Below are 18,519 nucleotides of genomic sequence, written 5' to 3'. Positions count from 1 at the left end.
AATATCTTATTCGACTTTACTAACGATCTATTGGTTCCCTAGCTCTAGATACCTAAACCTATAGGGAGCTAAAGTTCCTTACCTCCTTCCGATTTCGCGCGACTTTCGTTACCCCCTCCTGTCCCCGATAATCTATAACGGGTTAGTCCTAATTGTATAAAATAATACGTTCTTTAGATAATAGAAGATAATACCGACTTTATAGCCTAGTAGATCTATATATATTTTAGGAAGTAGAAGAAAGTAAAGTAGGATAGGAAATATTCTGCCGAATACTGGGGTAAATTCGACTAGGTAGCCGATATTCGTAATAGGAAACCTTATATAATATATAGGAATTGTAACCGAGTCCTTAATTACCTAGGAGCTGGCCGTAGTAGAATATCTTTAATAAATAAGTATATTAAGGGGGTTAATTGCCGGAATGCTAGTAGAAGGCTAAATATTAAGAAGGCTATAGAATATACGGTAAGACTATTGAATCTATATAGTCTATTATATTCTAACTTATATACTAGGCGAGTAGTCCTACTACTAAGCTAGTATCTTTCTCCTAGGATAGATAGGAGCGATCGATTCTTAGGTTAATTACTACATCTCGTCTCTCTTTCTAGTTTATTAAGTATATAGCCTTTTAGGAGGTTATTTCTTATACTCGACTTCCCGTAATACCCCCCTAAATACTATCTTCTAAGATTATAAGATGTTGGCTTAAGAACTTTATTCTCGAGGTATAATAAGGCGTTCTTCGAAAACTTCCCCCTAATACTAAGCTATCGCTTATATTAGATTGCTAGATATCGCTATTTTAATAGGCTTTTATAGCTATAATAGGCTATTTTCTTAACTAAGATTAGGAGTATCGAGAGATCCTTCTTAGTTTTAAGCCTCTTTCTAGATCTTATTCTAGTGTCAATCTTAGTACTATTTTGATATTACTTCTATAATAATACGATATTATAAACCGTATACTCGCTATTATAACAGATAACGCCTTAAACAACAATACGCTAATATCGAGTCTCTAAGACTCAATTGACTTACTTGAGATTAATAATAATTCAGCTATTATCCGAGTACTATATATTATATATATAATCCAACTGAGCCTTAATAATCTTCTTAGCAAAATAAAAGCAATACTAACAAATAAGATAGCTAAGTTAGATTAGTATAAAGACCGGGGTAAACGCCCTTATAAAGGTCCTTTAATAAAACTATCTAAAACGCTTAAGATTATCTATACTCTAGATAAGGTAAGACTTTAGCCCTAAATCTATACTTAACGCTAACCTTAATACTATTATAGATTAGGTAACTAGTAGTTTTTATTAATATAAGTCTATAACGGCGGGATTTATTATATAAGCTTTAGTCTATAGAACTAAAGCTTATACCAATTTAAGATATAAAGACCTACTGGAACTCGACTTTTTTAATACTCTAACGTACGAAAAGGCTCTAACTATTTCTTAAGCTATTCTGTAAATAATACTAGATAGACGAGCTTATAATTACTCGCGAGGAATAGCGTTAAGTTGAATATCTTCTCTAGATTACCTATCCCTTCTACTAATTTACTACTATGCTTTTATAGACGAAGGATATTACTATCTACTTAGTATTTAGTATATATAATAAGCTGTTTACTTATCTTAAGTAATCGAAAGTACGGCTCTAACGGAAGAAAGTTCTATAGAAAAAGGTAATACTTAATGCCCTTAGGGCTGCTGAAACCAAACTATTATAGTACTATAGTATGACTGATAATATATATAGTGATCTTTATATAATTGGTACTATTATATCCCTATAGAATAAGCTCCAATTCTTTATAAGTAAAGATTGGAAGGATCCGGAGGTTAATTGGCGAGGTCGGTATCGGAAGAGTCTTAAAGATCGCCTTAAACTATATAAGCACCGTCTTATATATAGAGAGGAGCCTAGAGCGGTATCTTTAAACTTAGGACTATCCGAACTTAAGAAGATATATAGGTAGGCACTACCTCTATCGGAAGTATTATTAGTTAATAACGAACTAAGCCAGTATCTTAATAGTCGTAAGTACTCTGGACCCCCTTATTATATTATAACTAACCCTAAATATAGCCACTATTGCGACTACGCCTCGTGTTTTTTAGAGAGAGAATGAGCGTATATTCCCCGCGCTTACTGCCTTAGCGCGGGATATACTCACTATTCTAGCTACTAGAGCTAGAGTTGAGCGACTTTTTAACTCTACACGCGATATATATTATTACCGTCGGGGTTCTCTAAAACTATCGACTATTTAAGAGCTTATAATATATATGTTTATATTAAAGTTTGAGATAGAGGATAAGGAGCGTCTACTATTAAATAAGTATCTCTTATTCTAAGAAATATAAGCGGAAGGCGAAGAACGCGAAAACGGTATAAACGATCTAGAACCGATTAGTAATAATAAGGAGGATAATATTGTAGTAGTGGAGATACTATAGCTAAGTACGGTTGTATTAGGAAAACGGCGGAGAAGTGTCGTATCTATTAACGAGGACGATAGAAATAGCGAGGATAAGGGTATTAAAGAAGATAATATTGAGAACGATATAGATCTTCCAGTTTACCGTATAACTGGAAGGGCGCGAGTATGCTTAGTACGTCTAAATGGTTATGATATAACGATGAGATAGTTATTTTACAATTGGAATGCCCTCATTTTCTCTAAATTCAACTGTAAAGAAAATAGAAATCAGAAGCTATAAGATAGAAAGTGAAAAATATAAGAATAATCAAAAATATAGACCAAGTCTTTATAATTAATGTAACTGCCAAGAATTAGGTGTTTGTCCTGTTTGTGGACCCGAAATAAGTCTGCGGGTGACCCGTACTAATTCCCTGGCCCTCCGAGTTCTACCCGCGAGTCCTAGGTAAGGACTCGAAACCCGCAAAATGCGGGTTGAGGGTCGGGTCGGTTCCGAGTCCATGCGGGTGAGGACGAGGTCTATATCTACCTTCTGATTCCTATCCTGTTTTTAAAATAAACTCTATAAGTGATTATTTAGTTAACAATATCTCAAATTTCTCAGTTCTCAGATATCTATTCTTTATCTATCTACGACGGTAATCCTATAAATTTAACCGACCCTCTTCTCTGCTTTCCGAATAAGCAATTCCTAACCCCTAAGGTTTCCGAAAGCTAGCAGATATTTGATACTACCTTAAATTCTAGATTTCTTACCCCAATTCCTCTACCTTTAATTCCTTCTTTACTTCAGTATATTAGTCTAGATCGATCAATAGCGTTTATTCTATATACTAATATATTAAAAGATGATTTTGTTTCCTAGTAGTTAGAGACTGAGTTTGGAAAGACAAAAAAACGACTAAACTGGAATAGCAACCGGATAGCCGCTTACTAGAACCAATTTAATCAAGTTACTGATATAAAAACCGGCAAACTAGAGGCAATATATTGTCAATACTATAAAGTCCTCGATTATCTAGCAAATAGGCAGTATAGAACAACTGTACTTTATCGACACTTAGCTAGACCGACCTATCGTAAATCTAGTACCTAGAAGGGTAATATTAAGGGACTACTCGTAAATACTATATATATTATACAATTTTTCTATTATTATTTACTAATAACTCTCTAGATTAATAGGCGCAGAACGTACTAAGTAAGTCAACAGTCTTTATATAAGAGGTATAGGAATAGAAGCTCTTATAACTACTTACCCTCTCCCGTCTCCCCTTTAAGTTTATTAAACACCTAGAGTTTCGTAAGGTTATTACCTTTACCCGACTTACCCCGACATAACTATAGATCCCTTCTGTAGTTATAATACAGTCTCGACTACGGCGGTATATCTAGGAATAGTAACAGTCTATTCTTAATAAGCTTCCTCCTAATATAAAGCTTTCGATTGTATTAGATTACTGGATATCTCCGTTTTAATAGGCCTTTATAGCCGTTACTAGCTACTTCCTCGACTAGTATTGGGAGTATCAAGAGGTTCTTCTTAGATTTGAACTATTATCTAGCTTATATTTAGGTATCAACCTAAGTAACGTAGTTTTAAAGCTTCTCTATTAGTATAAGATTGCAGATCGAGTACTTATAGTCACTATCGATAATATATCAAATAATAATACTATAATAGTAAGTATCTAAGAATCACTCTAGTCTCTTAAGCTAAATAATAGTGCTATAATCGTTCGGGTTCCTTATATTGCCTATATTATCTAGCTTAGTCTAAATGATCTTCTTAGGAAGATAAAGGCAATTCTAAAGAATAAGAGTACAGAGATAGACTGGTCTAACGACCGTATTCGATCTCTTCGTATAAGGCAATAAAAAAGAGAAATTGTTGATACGCTTAATAAGGTATACCCCTATAACCCTACTTTTTTCATTATACTAATCCTTCTATTCTTATATAGGTCCGAAACCTTACTATCTATATTAACGTAAGTCTATAACGGAGAGAGTCATTTTGTAACCTTCAAACTAAGGAGCTAAGGCTTATTCCGATCTAGGATATCCGAACTCGCTAGAATTCGATATTTTTAATACTCCGACGTACTAAATAGCTCTAATCAACCTTTAATAAATTCTACGCTTAGTACGACTAGGAACACTTTATACTAAGTCCAAAAGAGTAGCGACAGATTGACTATCTTCTTTAGATTACCCAGCCTTTCTTCAAATTCACTACTCTTCTTTCTAAAACTAAAGATATTAGTATTCACCTAATCTTTAATATCTATAATAAGCTCTTTAACTACCTTGAAAAGTCAAAGACTGCCTTAAAACGGAAGAAGATTACGTAGAAGTAGCTTATACTTACTTCTCTTAAGGTAGCAGAGAAGAAGCTTTTATAATATTATAGTTAGACCGATTAAATTGATAACAATCTTTACGCAATTAGTACTATTCTCTTACCCTAATAAAAGCTTAACTTTTTTAAAGGAAAGGACTAGGATAATCCGGTTAATAACTAGCGTACAATCTATCGAGTAAATTTTAAGGAATACTTTCAGCCCTATAAGAAACTTTATTTAGATACACAATTATTATCCAGAGCTCAATCATCCGCAATCGCGATTTTAGAGCTTGAAATAGAATACGGGGTAGAAGAGTCCTAGCCCTTAGTATTAAGTAAATATAATGAGCTTAAGGAATACCTTAATAGACTGCGACATCGCCCGTCCATGGGCACTAGAAAGTGTCCACGGCCCGTGGGCCTTTTGAAATTCGACGCCCATCGCCCATCCTTATGCAAAAATAATGCAAAAATTACCCTATTCGGCGATTTTATGTACATAACTAGTTCTTGGCAGTACCCACCGTGCCAAGAGTGCCCGCATATGTCTTGGCGACGCTAAAAATGTCTCCACAAAAACGGGCGTTGTCGCAGTCTATACCTTAATAGTAGTAAGTTATATCTTTTTATTATCTATCCTATATTAACTTATATTTAAGGTATTATGCGAACGCCTACCTATTTATTTTAGAAAGAGCATCAGTATCAGTACCCTACTCTTACAAACCTTATACGCGATATACTTTCAATACCAGCTATAGGGGCGGGTATAGAACGCCTTTTCAACTCCGCCCGGGATATCTATTACTACCGATAAGGCTCTCTAAAGGTATCAACAGTTCAAGATCTAATAATGTTTATATATATATCAAAATTTGAGATCGAAGATACCTACCGAGCTTTAATTAATAAGTATCTTTTATATGAAGAGATACAAGCTAACCAAGAGGAGAGGGATACAACCAATACTCATCATTTTGAACCTATAAGTAATGATAACGAGGGTAGTAATACTTATGAGGATATAGGGGATGAGGATAGTACTATCCAAGTAGTAGTTGATCAAGGCCAATCACAACAGAGGCAGCGTACTCAATCGGAGGTTGAAGAGTAGGAGGAGGATACGGATAGTGAGCCTGAGTTGCCTTATACACAACGGCATTTAGGGAGGGTTCGGAAGCGCTCAAGTAAACTTGATGGTTATGAAATTGAGAGTGACAAACGCCGTAGAACTTAAAGCTACATAATGTATATTAGTTCCTCAAAAAATAAGATATTTATATTAAGATTTGATGTTATCTAGCCAGTTTAAATGAGTACTCCTAGTTGTATTTATTTTCTATAATACTAAGCTGTAAACCAAATACTAAATAATACAGCCGAGAAATGCATATTTTATGCAAGTCTAGGGATTTCCCTGTTTGTCCTGTTTGTCGGCCCTCAAAATGTTTGGAGGGCCGCCCTCTGAGGGCAAGAAAATAACCTGCCCGACCCGCGGGCAGGCGTCGCCTGCCCTCCGCCCGCAAAAGTGCGGGTCTGCGGGCGGCCCTCAGAGGGCCGCTCGCGGGCGGATATGAGGTCTACTACTGTATAAGGGTACTCCGGGAGAACCTTATATCGAGACTAATGTGTCCTGGCGTAGGGGCGGGAAGAGTGTCGGTGGTCGCACCAGTTTCGGAATGTACTATATTATTAGAGAAGAACTCGAAAAGTATATTCCAATTATATAATAGGCGAGTAGTATATAAGCGTAGTAGATAATAGCGTGGCGGCCTAGGAGACTAAAACGGCTTGTATATTAATTTCGTATCGGTTTAAGTATGGTTTTCCCTTTATAGGTTCTAGTGTTACTATAATATTCTATGTCTTTGTTAAAGCGAAAAACCTTTCTACCCTATTTATTGTAACTGGAAAATAATGAGAATAGAGACAAACAATATTTTATCGAGTAGAAATATACTATAAAGGAGTAAGAAAGGTCCCTCTTACGATTTGGTATTCCTATAAATCTAGCCCCTATATTAATTGCTTTATAGGGATTTAAAAAGGACTCCTAAATTCAGTATTATAGGTCTTATAATATTGATTAAGCGGGACCGGGCGTTATTGCGCTTAAAGATATCGAGGGTTTTCCTGTCTGTCTCCTTAAGGAACGGAAGACCTACTAGGACCGCGTTTTTCGATAGTTAAGGCGAATATCCTATAAGAATCTCGTGCCTCTTATAGATGTATTTTATTCTAAAGGAAGCGTCTTCTTAGTATACGAGTACTAGTACTTAGCTCTATCCCTCGGTTGTGTAATAGCAAAGATACGGTTTAGTGAAGCGGATATCGCGACAATTTGTAAGGAGATACTAGAAGGCCTACAGTTTATCTATTATGAATTGAAGATTACATACGGCTCTATCAATATTGCAAGTATTCTTTTAACGTAGATAGGTTAATTGAAAATTGGTGAGTATAAAAGCAATTCTTTAAGACTAGCGCTAACTTATACCTAGGAAATATCGGGGATAGTATTATGGAACAGAAAGATTCTAAAGGAAAAGAAAGTAATGTTGAATCTATTGGGTGGCTTGTGATATATCTTAGTGATTAAGCTATATTACTACTTGATTCGGGTCTTGAAATAGTAGATCCGTCTTTGTCGGAAATAGGGCGTATATTTGTTGATAAGACGAAGAATTCATCTACGAACGAGCTGCTTAAGGTATGTATAGATAAATTTGGTATGGAAATATGGACTAACGGTGTATGATCCCGTCTAATAGGATGATTTTCTCTATTTGGCAAACCTAGGTAGTGCTTAGAGTCTGAAGAGGCATTATTTTGAAGCTTTTCTATGGGCTATAAGGATTGGCAGCCACGCAGATATCTTACGATAAGTATAACGTATATGTATTTATGGTGCAAATTGAAATTGAGTTTCATTCTGTATAGTCTTTTGGACTACAGCTATAAAGCTACGTAGTCTAGACTTAGTTAGCTTATAGATTATCGCCGCGAGTATTAACTAGTCTCTTTAGACCGACTAGTCTGGGAAGACCGCGTAGTCTTATAAGACCAACTAGTCTAGGAAGACCGACTAGTCTTATAAGACTAACTAGTCTGGGAAGACAAACTAGTCTGAGCAGACTAACTAGTCTAGGAAGACCGAGTGGTCTAAGCAGACCGCGTAGTCTTATAAGACTAACTAGTCTGAGTAGACTAACTAGTCTAGGAAGACCGACTAGTCTGGGAAGACTAACTAGTCTAGGAAGACTGACTAGTCTTATAAGACTAACTAGTCTGGGAAGACCGACTAGTCTGGGAAGACAAACTAGTCTGAGCAGACTAACTAGTCTAGGAAGACCGAGTGGTCTAAGTAGACCGCGTAGTCTTATAAGACCAACTAGTCTGAGTAGACTAACTAGTCTAGGAAGACCGACTAGTCTGGGAAGACTAACTAGTCTAGGAAGACCGAGTGGTCTAAGTAGACCGCGTAGTCTTATAAGATAAACTAGTTTGAGCAGACTAACTAGTCTGGGAAGACCGAGTGGTCTAAGCAGACCGCGTAGTCTTATAAGACAAACTAGTCTGACTAAGTAGTAGACTAAGTAAGTGATTGAGTAGGAACCGCGAGCCGTTTCTGTTCTACGAGCCATTTTTGTCCTATAGGCCAGCCTTAAAGGAGTTAAAGCCTTTAGGCTTATTCTAAGTGCAAAAAATTAAAAATGAGCTCTTCTGAGGCTACTCTTAGTGGCCTAGCGAACGAAGTCGCCTATCAAAAGCTTTAGTATTTCGTGGGCTGTACTATTATAGAGCTATGTTACCTCAAATTCGAGTCGTTAGATATAATGGGTATAAGGGAGTTTGATAAGAAGAATTTTTAAAGAATCCTGAATATATTTGAGATTGAAGGATGTGCGAATCTAGAACTAGAGTATCGTATTACTACGACTATTGACTAAGAAATATTAAAGAACGGTCTCGTCTATACGAATATCTCTTAGGAGACTTTACTTAACCTAATAAGTCGCCTACCCCTAAGATTTAATAATAGTTAGCAGCTTATTTGTCTCTATAGCCAGTATCGACTAAGGGCTAGCGAAGCGTACGGAGAGACTGAGTGGCTAGTTAATCTTTACCTCGACAGTAAGCCTTTTTATATAAAGCTACTAAAGTAAACGCTTATCTATATTATAGGTATCTCAACTGATATATGCCGTTAGATATAAGAGGAATCTTCGAATGCTCTAAAGTTGAAAGACGGTGAAATTTATTGTACCCTACGGTAGTATCAAAACCTAGGAAACCTTATATAAGAGCAGAAGTGGTGGGCGCGATTTGATTCCGACGGCCGAAAAAAAGATATCAAACGCCTACAGTACAATAAGCTTCTTTTATAAGGGTTTAATCAATTGATCCCTTATATAAGGCTTTGGGAACCTTTCAAAATATCCCAGATAGAACGAATATTAGGGTTAAAGTATTACGAGGTAAGATCCCTATTTTTAAATATAGCTCTGGCTTATTTTTTATATTAGTTTGTCTATAACTACCTTTGCTCGATCTATGATAAATGGTTAAAGATAGTCTACGAAAATCCCTTAGTTGTTGATTCAATTTCTATACGGCTTATAGAGGGCCTTATTCCCGAGTATTTATATAATAATAGTGACCGTATTTCGAGGCTTATAGAATCTGGAAAAATCTTTCCTCGTGTTATCGAAGACAAAGATCGGAAGGTTTTATTGGACCGACTTATCTTAACTAAAGGGAGGATATTAACTATTAATACCTTCGTCTAAGATACGATATTCTTAGAGGGCCTAGTAAAGGCTCTATATCGTCTCTGTCCCCCACTTTTTCGAGGAAGTTTAAGTAAGGCTTTACTCTATCAGTAGAGAGCTATAGGAACGGGAAGAAATTTCGAGATTTAGATATCAGAGCATACCTTTCGACCCCTCCTAGAATCTTCATCTTTAGATTGCTTCAGAATCTACAGTATGTAACTATAGCTATTTAGCTTTAGATATTTCGTAAAGCGATATCTTAAATTAAGACAATATCGAATAGTATCGTTCTGGCCTAGCGAGGGGTTCAGTCTTTAGAATATAGTAATATTAGTAGAGAGGGTTGGCTTCTGTTCAGACTAGATTAGTAATCTAAAGCAGGATATATCGGAAGATAAGATATTATAAGATTTCTTCCGGTCATTTTATAGAGAGGAGTTCTACTAGGTAGAGAAGGGACCTCTCGACACCGGTATAAGACGTTTATAACAAATTTAGCGAGCGTTAGCTAAACCCGAAGATAAAACCGGTAGCGACCCCGAATATATAACAGATAATAGTGATATAGCGGCAGACTATCGATTCAATTGTTTAAGGCCTATCCAATATCAATAAGAGCGAAGACATCTTTTCCTCGACCAAATTTATAGTATAGATTAATCTAGGAAGTAGTACATTACGTCGTTAGCGATAACGCGAGATATTATCTTTTCGTTTTTCGGGAAGTCGCCTCTATACGAAGCCATTACTAACTAAGGAGTATATCTTCCTAACGAGTCTAATAGGGCTTTACTTCCTAGAACTAAGGTTTCCGGTCTACCCAGAGAAGACAACCTTAATATATATGATCCAAGTCTAGCTAATAATCAAAGTATGACCAGTGAACAGAGTTTAGGCCTCGATACGTATATATATGAGACCCAAAATATACCTAGTGATTAGGTGGTAGATAATGATTATGATATAGGTACTGAGTAAGCCTTAGTAGACTAGGTACAAAACGTTGATCTTGATCAGCGTATTCTAGTAGAGGGATTCGAAGATGAGCTATAACTTATGTTCTGCGAGGGCCAAATTTCTGTTTATCGAAGTTTTAAAGAAATGCTTATACTATAGTTTGTATCGAATAATAACTCTCTTATCGTTTTATACTTGTTCGAAACTCGGACTTTGTATAAATTTCTATTACTGGGCAACTTCTTTCTACGCTCTACTTTATCGACCCTTGCTAGAACCTACTACTTTTTGATGATTAATGAATACGGCTTTAATGTTGCTGACCTAGGAAAGGAGTTCGAGGAAGCTGTGAAACGTTAACTACTATTTGTGGGTAAACGGGATTATCTCGGTCCTTTAAACTGCGATGTTTCGTCGGACGTACTTCGGGACTATATTATTAGATACGATGTTAAAATAGGGAAACGATATGGTGGTGAGATTGAAATACAGCCTGCTATAAAGCGCTAGGAGAAGAGAACTTTTTGAGAGGAAATTTTGATTTGGTAGAAAGCCTGAAATTGTTGTAAAAACAGTGATATTAAAGTATAGTGATATTTAAAATCAGTTTTAACTCAGTTCTTACTCTCTTTTTCTCCCGAGGCCTTGCCTTAGACGCATTATTCTGTATTAGGATATATTCCGCTAACGTTGTACTTGTCTATGTATCTTCGAGTTAGTGTATGTCTTTTAGTGCGCTGATCGACCTCCTTAGTTATGACTAGACCTGGCCAGGAACCACGGGTGAACCTCACGAACCTCAAGGAGGTTCACCCACCCGGAGGTTAAGGTTCCATGACCTAGAACCTCCGGGCGGTTCTATCTTGGACCGAACCTCATGGAGGTTACCCGCGGGTGAACCTGAGGTTCAACAAGCATGACAAATAGGTAAAAAACGTGACTTAGGGTCAACTACATAAATTATGTAGAAATAGGCTGTATTCTCTCGTAATTATAAAACAACACTTCATTAATGTATGCCCTTACAGGAGGATTTAGTGCATATTATGGGTTCACTGGCTCAGCGTCGAATTAGGGTTTCAACTTTCAATCATCAATGGTTTATATTATATCTATAGTTCAGTATCGGGTTATAGTTCTCAAGAGTCAAGATTCAAGTAATCAAGCTATATACCCATCTAATAGTCTCGACTTCTTCCTTATTCTACCGGATGCACGATGCTGCGTATTAGGGAAGTTAGGTAAGGGTGATACCCTATTCTTATCTAGATCCGCAAATTCATCGGTATCAGATTCTTCCTTATCGTTAGAATTAACCGCAGGCCGCTTTCCAGCGGCGACTACTAAGAGTAGCGGTACGTCCGGGGTTACATTAAGACATATCTCGACATCCTCCTTATCATCACTAATAGCCTCGAAAGCATATATCTAGACATCAAGTGCTTCGGTCGAAGCGGCTATCTTATAGTCTAAAAGATACTCTTAGAGAATCAGCCGCTGCTCCTCCTTAATATCGAATCTTATTATATATATATATAATATAATATCGCGAACAGTCTCTAGGTTTAACGACCCCCGGCGGTAGTAGTATATATCGCGGGCAGAGTTAAAAAGACGCTCAACTCCGGTACTAGTCGCTAGAATTGACATAATATCACGGGCAATACTTATAAGAATAGGGAATTCCCTCTAATAATCTTTCCAGAAGATCCGAATAGATCCTTTAATAGTTTCTAATTAGGTAAGGTTAGTTATATAATTTATAAAGTAGGCTTACTTACTTACCACTCTAGAGATATTTAGTAAGCTCGTCGTACTACGGAGCAGTTAATCGTTATAAAGAATCGCCGTTAAGAGCCTTCTTAAGCTCCGATTTAGTTATAAATAACTAGCTATCAGATTATATTATCTCTAATAGTATACGTTAGCTATATCTCTTAAAAAAAGACTAAAGACTCTCGCGGTATTCTTTTCTATAGTCCTTTCCTATCTTAGGATCTAGGTCCCAATTACTTATTGAAAAGAACTCTATCTTACTCGACAGCGCTAAGATCGTCCTAATTGTATAGAGATTGCCTTCGATACTATCTGTCTCGCCGTAGTATTTCTTTAGTTTCTCTTTCGCAGTATCGAGGGAGGAAAGCATTAGCTGTTTCTAAGGAACCTTCTTTCGACGAAGCTGACCTATTAATCTTTTAAGATAATCGAAGAGCTTATTATAAATCCTAAAGATAAGGTAGATACTCGAGTCTTTAGTACGACAAACTAGCGTAGTAAGCGTAAAAAAGGGCTAAAGAATATAAAGTAAATAGTCAATCTATCGCTACCCCTCTGTACTTAATATAAAATAGTGTTAATTATAGTCGGAATAGAACTTATTAAATACGATATAAAGCCTCTTCGCCCGTCGGAGTATTAGAAATATCGAATTCTACCGTATAGGAACATCTTAGATTAGAAGAAACCGGAGCGTATTACTAGGCTAGGTATTTAGAAAGGCTTCCTTATGTTAAGGGCTTCCGTTAATATAAACCGTAAGACCTCGGACCTATTAGGAATTAGAATAGTTAGTATTATTGAATCATAATTTATAATTTCTAAATAGAAGCATACCTTATTTAGAGTATCGGCGATCTTATATTTCTGCTGGCGCGTACGAAGTAAACGTACACGATTATCAGACTATTCTATCTCGGCGTTATCATTCTTTAGCGAAGCCTTAATTTTACTAAGTAAATCAACTAGACTTAATTAAATAATATACGTAAGGCAAGGCACTTAGACAATCGTAGAATCCGTCTCTATATATAGCTTCTTAATTAAATCATTCACTACTACGATAAGTATCTTATTATTAGACGCATTATCAGTTATTACCGCCAGCACTCGATCAGCGATTTAGTGCTTTTGTAGGATCTAGATAACTACGTCCCCGAGGTTTATACTAGTATAAGATCCAGAAATTGGCTCAAACCTAAGTAGGACCTTACGATACTCCTATTCCTAGTCTAGAAAGTATCCTATAATAGCCATAAATACGTACTTAAATAGTAAAGTCCAGCAGTTAAGCGCAATCGACATTTTTGCACTAGATAGCAGCTGTTATAGTATCTCTTATTAATACTCTATAACGAAACCCCGGAGACGGTCGCGAATCACCTTTCTTAATAGAACGCTCGGTAGTATAGGTACTAGCCGTACGTAGGAAATGAGATTATAGAATTCTTAGTACTCGACGAAGAGAAAGGGTAAATATGATACAGTGATTAGGTTTAGAATCTTCTGTTCCTATATTTATTAGGTAAAGAGAGGCGCTAGTCTTCTCTCGGCCTAAAATATAGTGAATTTATTATTAGTATTGATATTGAGTATAGGCTATTTCGAATATACCGCGTCGCTAAGTAGTTACTAGATATTACCCTTCTTCGTAATTCGCTATTAATACCTTAGCCTATCAAGATACTTCTGCATCGATAAGTTTCCAGTATGATTTATAGCTAGATACGTAAGAACTGTACAGCACCGATTATATATAACGCTAAGCTTTCTATCTTTAGTATATACAACTTATTAAAACCCAGTCCAGCAGTCTACGCGACGGCTGACCTCCTAGTTTAGCCGCTTCTTCTTACCAAAATCAGTTTAAAGCTACCACTTAACGAATTCCGCGGATATATCGGTAGTAAAGACGATATACTCGTTAATAGACTGCGGCATATCCGCTCCAATGGATATCAGATCGATCCTAGACCTTGCCAACTCCCATGGGAGTGGTCCCATGGGACTATCCCATGGGACCATATGGGAGTCCCATCAAGTCCCATGGGAGTGCCAAGAATGGGACTAAGCAGTCCAGTCCGCTCCCATGGGACTTTGATGGGACTCCCATGGGACTGTAAACAGTGCAAACATGTAGAAAAATGTGACCTGCATAACTTATGAAGAATGCCACTGTTTTTTTGGGTATTTTAATTACTCAAAGAATAGAGATAATAATACTTTGGGCTTGGTATTAGGACAAAAATAGTAGATTTGCAGTGCTATATCTAGAGCGCAATTTCTGATAGACAGTAGAATTTGATATTTTAACAGCTGTTAAAAAATTCTATACTAATCTATCTCTATTATGTATAAGTATACAAATCATCATCTCTTCGTCGCTTGCGTTCTCTTTGGGGACGTTGTTGACTGAACGGAATCACTGGTAATTGGTGGCGTATAGAATGATCTGGCTCTGCCTCTTCTGTGGCGGTATCCATATTGTCTGGATTAACGTTGTCGGCTTCATCGTCTACACTGTCTTCGCCATCTTCACCATCACTGATTGGCTCTGGCGTATAGTCAGGAAGTCCTACCTCCCTTTGTTCGTCAATCTCTGTTCTTTCGTCTTGGTTAAGAACGGATTCAGGTTGAACAGTATCCTCAGTTTCTTCATCTCTAATGTCAAACCTTGATAAACAACGGAGCATCATTAGATCTTGAATCGTCGATTCATTTAAAGAGCCCCGTCGGTAATGGCAAATATCGCGAGCAGTACTAAAGAGACGCTCAACACCTGCGCCTGTGGCTGGGATCGAAAAGACGTCCCGTGCAAGTCCTGCGAGTGTCGGAAAGTTACGCGCATTCTCCCTCCAGAAATGGCATGGATTCGTTGCGCTCCATTCTATAGAGAGTTAGTAACGTGGTTCGTAAAATAGTAAAAGGATAGTATAAACTTACCAAGATTGAGATATCCCTTAAGTTCTTCTTCCCAACCAGTGGCTTTTGATGGTAGTGGGGGCGGTGGCTGATCCTCAGCGAGAAGGCTTGCCATTTCATCCTCTGTATAATGTGCCGAAGGTATCGCTGTGGGTGGTACTTCCCTTTCTGGCTGATGTTTCGAATAGTCTTCAAGATGGCTATAAAGCGAAGACTTGTATATATCATGCCAAGAGGAAATAGTATCATTGAGCTGAACCTGACCTAACCATTCTGGGCCTTCAAAAAACTTGAGCTTATACTGGGGAGCAAGAATGGTACCTATGGCGTATAAGCTACCATGGGCTTCCTCTGTTAATTGGTAGTATACCGAAAGCTTTTCCCTTCCAGCTTCAAGAGCCGCTAGCATAGCCTTCTTCCAGGGCACCTTCTTACGACGAAGTCGGGCCTGGGATTGTTCAAAATGTGTGAATAGCCGGTTATATACCATAAAAACATTGTGAATGGTTGTTGTCTTGATCTTTGATAGACCGACCGTCCACTTGTAGAAAGGCTTTGTGATACAGAGTAGGTAATCGATTTGGCGCCACTCCCCTTTACTGATGTGGAACTCAGGGCGCTGGTGCTCTGTACAATACCGCTGGAATATTGTCTGAAGGCGCTTGGCACGCTGGAGCATAAGATATGTGGAATTCCACCGAGTGCGGACATCTTGGATTGGAGCCAGCTTTATTCCGTCGCTCTGGAGATTCAGAAAGGCCTCCCGTCGCTGTGGGCTAGCATTGATGAATACAGCAAAAGCGCGAACCTATAATCATGATTAATATAAGATACCTTTATAGAGGTTAGATATATACCTTTGCAAGTGTATAAATAATTCCCTTCTGTAGCTTTGCTTGCTGAAGGATGCTCCCATTTTCTTCTGACCATACGGTCGCGGTTTTATCATTCTTTGGATTGGCCTTCATCAAGCCAAGAAGATCTTTTAGACTCAGCTGAATCACATGGGCAAGGCATGGAACCCGTATAATCTCAGTGGAATCCGGGAGATCTATCTGTCGGATCGATTCACAAAGACTTTCAACCATGGTTTTGTTGTTTGACGCATTATCAGTAGTAATTGCAATCACCCTATCAACGATCCCATGGTCAGAAAGAACACCGAGGAGAACCTCTGCCAAGTGAGCGCCGGTATGCTGGCCATGAACCGGCATAAAGCCTAGAAGTATCTCATGATATACCCAATCGATATCCACAAAATACCCTGTGATCGCCATAAACGCTTGTTGGAATGGTGAGGTCCAGCAGTCAAGAGCAATCGAGAGCTTTGCCCCAGCGGGGAGGTGGGAGAGTAGCTTTTGCTGTTCTGCCTGGACAATCGATTGGAGTCGACGCCGCGCAGTTTTCGGTGAAAGAAGGCTCAAAGGTTGTGGTGAAAGCTGTGCCTCTGCTATAAGATCTTGGAATTCTTGGTGCCGGAGGATTTGAAATGGAAGGCGAGAGTTTGCGATAAATTTTACCTGGGCTCTCTCAAATCTTTGTAGATTAAAGGCCTTTCGAGTAGATACACGGTTTGACTAAGAATGATATAGAAGTTAGCCTTAGATAGATTATTTATAAGACCCTAGTCTTACCGAAAGTTCAAACGATTGTTGTATATCCTGTTGGGTTGAGTCCTTTTGTGCGCCAGTTTTGCATGCGCGGCTACTCAAGTGCGCAGTTAGGGATTTCGACCCATTCAAGGTTGATGATGGGTGCGATAGCACCTTTCCACATCTCCGACAGAGTGCCATTGGTTTTCCAGTTTGATAGTGTGCTACCTGGTCAAACTGATCCCAAGCAGAAGATGTATATCGTGCTTCGAAGTTCACTTTATAGAGTGGAGGGTATGGATGAGCACCAGTTGTATTCCTCCACCATTCAATAAACTCTGCCTTATTCTCCATAGTCCAGAGAACCCAGAACTTTTGATTTCGTGGACCGATTCGACGAAGACTAGGTGGAAGAGGTGTTGATTCAATTTCGGACTGAACGACTGAGGATGGTGGTACGCTATAAATCGGCTGCTGGCTAATCGAATGGTCTGGTGTAAGGGGTTCATCTATCAAATCAAGATTATAGAGTGAAGATGGTGGAGGTATCCCAATTTGCGAGGAGGCAATCTGGGACGAAGGGCTAGCCTCAGCATAAAGATCGTATTGAGACATGATATTCCAATAATCATTATATCGTAGAGGACTGGGGTAAAGAGGGGAGGGACTTAGGAGTATAATAAGGATAGAATAATCTTGACTTACCTCTCAAAAATCTTCTGATTAACGATCGCATCTATCCTCTATACCTTGAGTACTCTATAGTAGGCCGAGTAATAACTAGCGCGAAGATAGATCATAAGATAGTAAGACCTTCTATTTACAGCTCCCCGATTGGTTAAGCAAGCTTTATAATAGTGGGGGTCCCACGGGTGTCCCATAGGAGTCCCGCGGGAGTCCCGTGGGAGTCCCATGGGAGTCCCATCAAGTCAGGGGTATAGTCAGTTTTGAGGGTCAACCCGATCCCCTAGCATTTTGATGGAATTTCTTGTATAAAGGCTTCCAAAGCTCAATTTTCTGACCCCAGTCAAAAAACTGACAGTCGTATCAAATCATTGTATCTTCTACTGCCATTTTTCTGACCTCGGTCAGAAAATTGATAGTCGTATCAAGTCATTGTATAAAGGCTTCTAAAGCTCATTTTTCTGACCTCGGTCAGAAAATTGGCAGTAGTGTCAAATCATTATACTTCTAAACCTACTATATGCTAATGCTACTACTATGTACATATAATTAAATTACTTAAAAATATAAAGAAAAAATATACAAATAATGTAGGTCACGAGGTCAAGGAATTCTACTTAGTTACTAAAAAGGCCTTAAGGCCCGTGGGCAGTGCCCACCCGCCCGTCCATAGGCGATGTCGCAGTCCAGACATTGATTTCTATACCAATAATATGATATTAAGAGTAGTTTTGAAATAAAAGGATGAAATAAAGACCTATCTATAGTATCTAATGCTGTAAAAAAAAAGGATTTATTATATTTTGGTATAATTTTTAATATGTGTAGAGCTTAGTTGAAACTGGAGAGTATAGCATGTATGTGAATATATATATCTCTACTGACTGACCATGATACTAAGTCAACAACTTCTTCTTGATCTCCTACACCTAATTTTACATATTTGAGCTTACTTTTGCTTGAATATAATATTTAAATATATGGCTGAGATATTCATCTTCT

The 18,519-nt window shown here is 37.9% G+C and overlaps 1 protein-coding gene across 1 annotated transcript; it reads left to right on the top strand.

Moving 5' to 3' along the window:
* Positions 1-6,256: 6,256 nt before the first annotated feature.
* N7487_001647 (uncharacterized protein) lies at positions 6,257-6,388 on the top strand (the record flags this gene model as incomplete). The annotated part of the gene is made up of 1 exon (XM_056869395.1): positions 6,257-6,388. The coding sequence occupies one exon, from the start codon at positions 6,257-6,259 to the stop codon at positions 6,386-6,388; it is 132 nt and encodes a 43-aa protein (XP_056734179.1).
* Positions 6,389-18,519: the final 12,131 nt, after the last annotated feature.

Source organism: Penicillium crustosum (assembly GCF_028827405.1).
Source record: "Penicillium crustosum strain IBT 35664 chromosome Unknown utg000001l_segment0_segment0, whole genome shotgun sequence".
Lineage (NCBI taxonomy): Eukaryota > Fungi > Ascomycota > Eurotiomycetes > Eurotiales > Aspergillaceae > Penicillium > Penicillium crustosum.
Note: the sequence above shows the minus strand (reverse complement) of the source record. Positions and strands in the feature narration are given on the sequence as shown.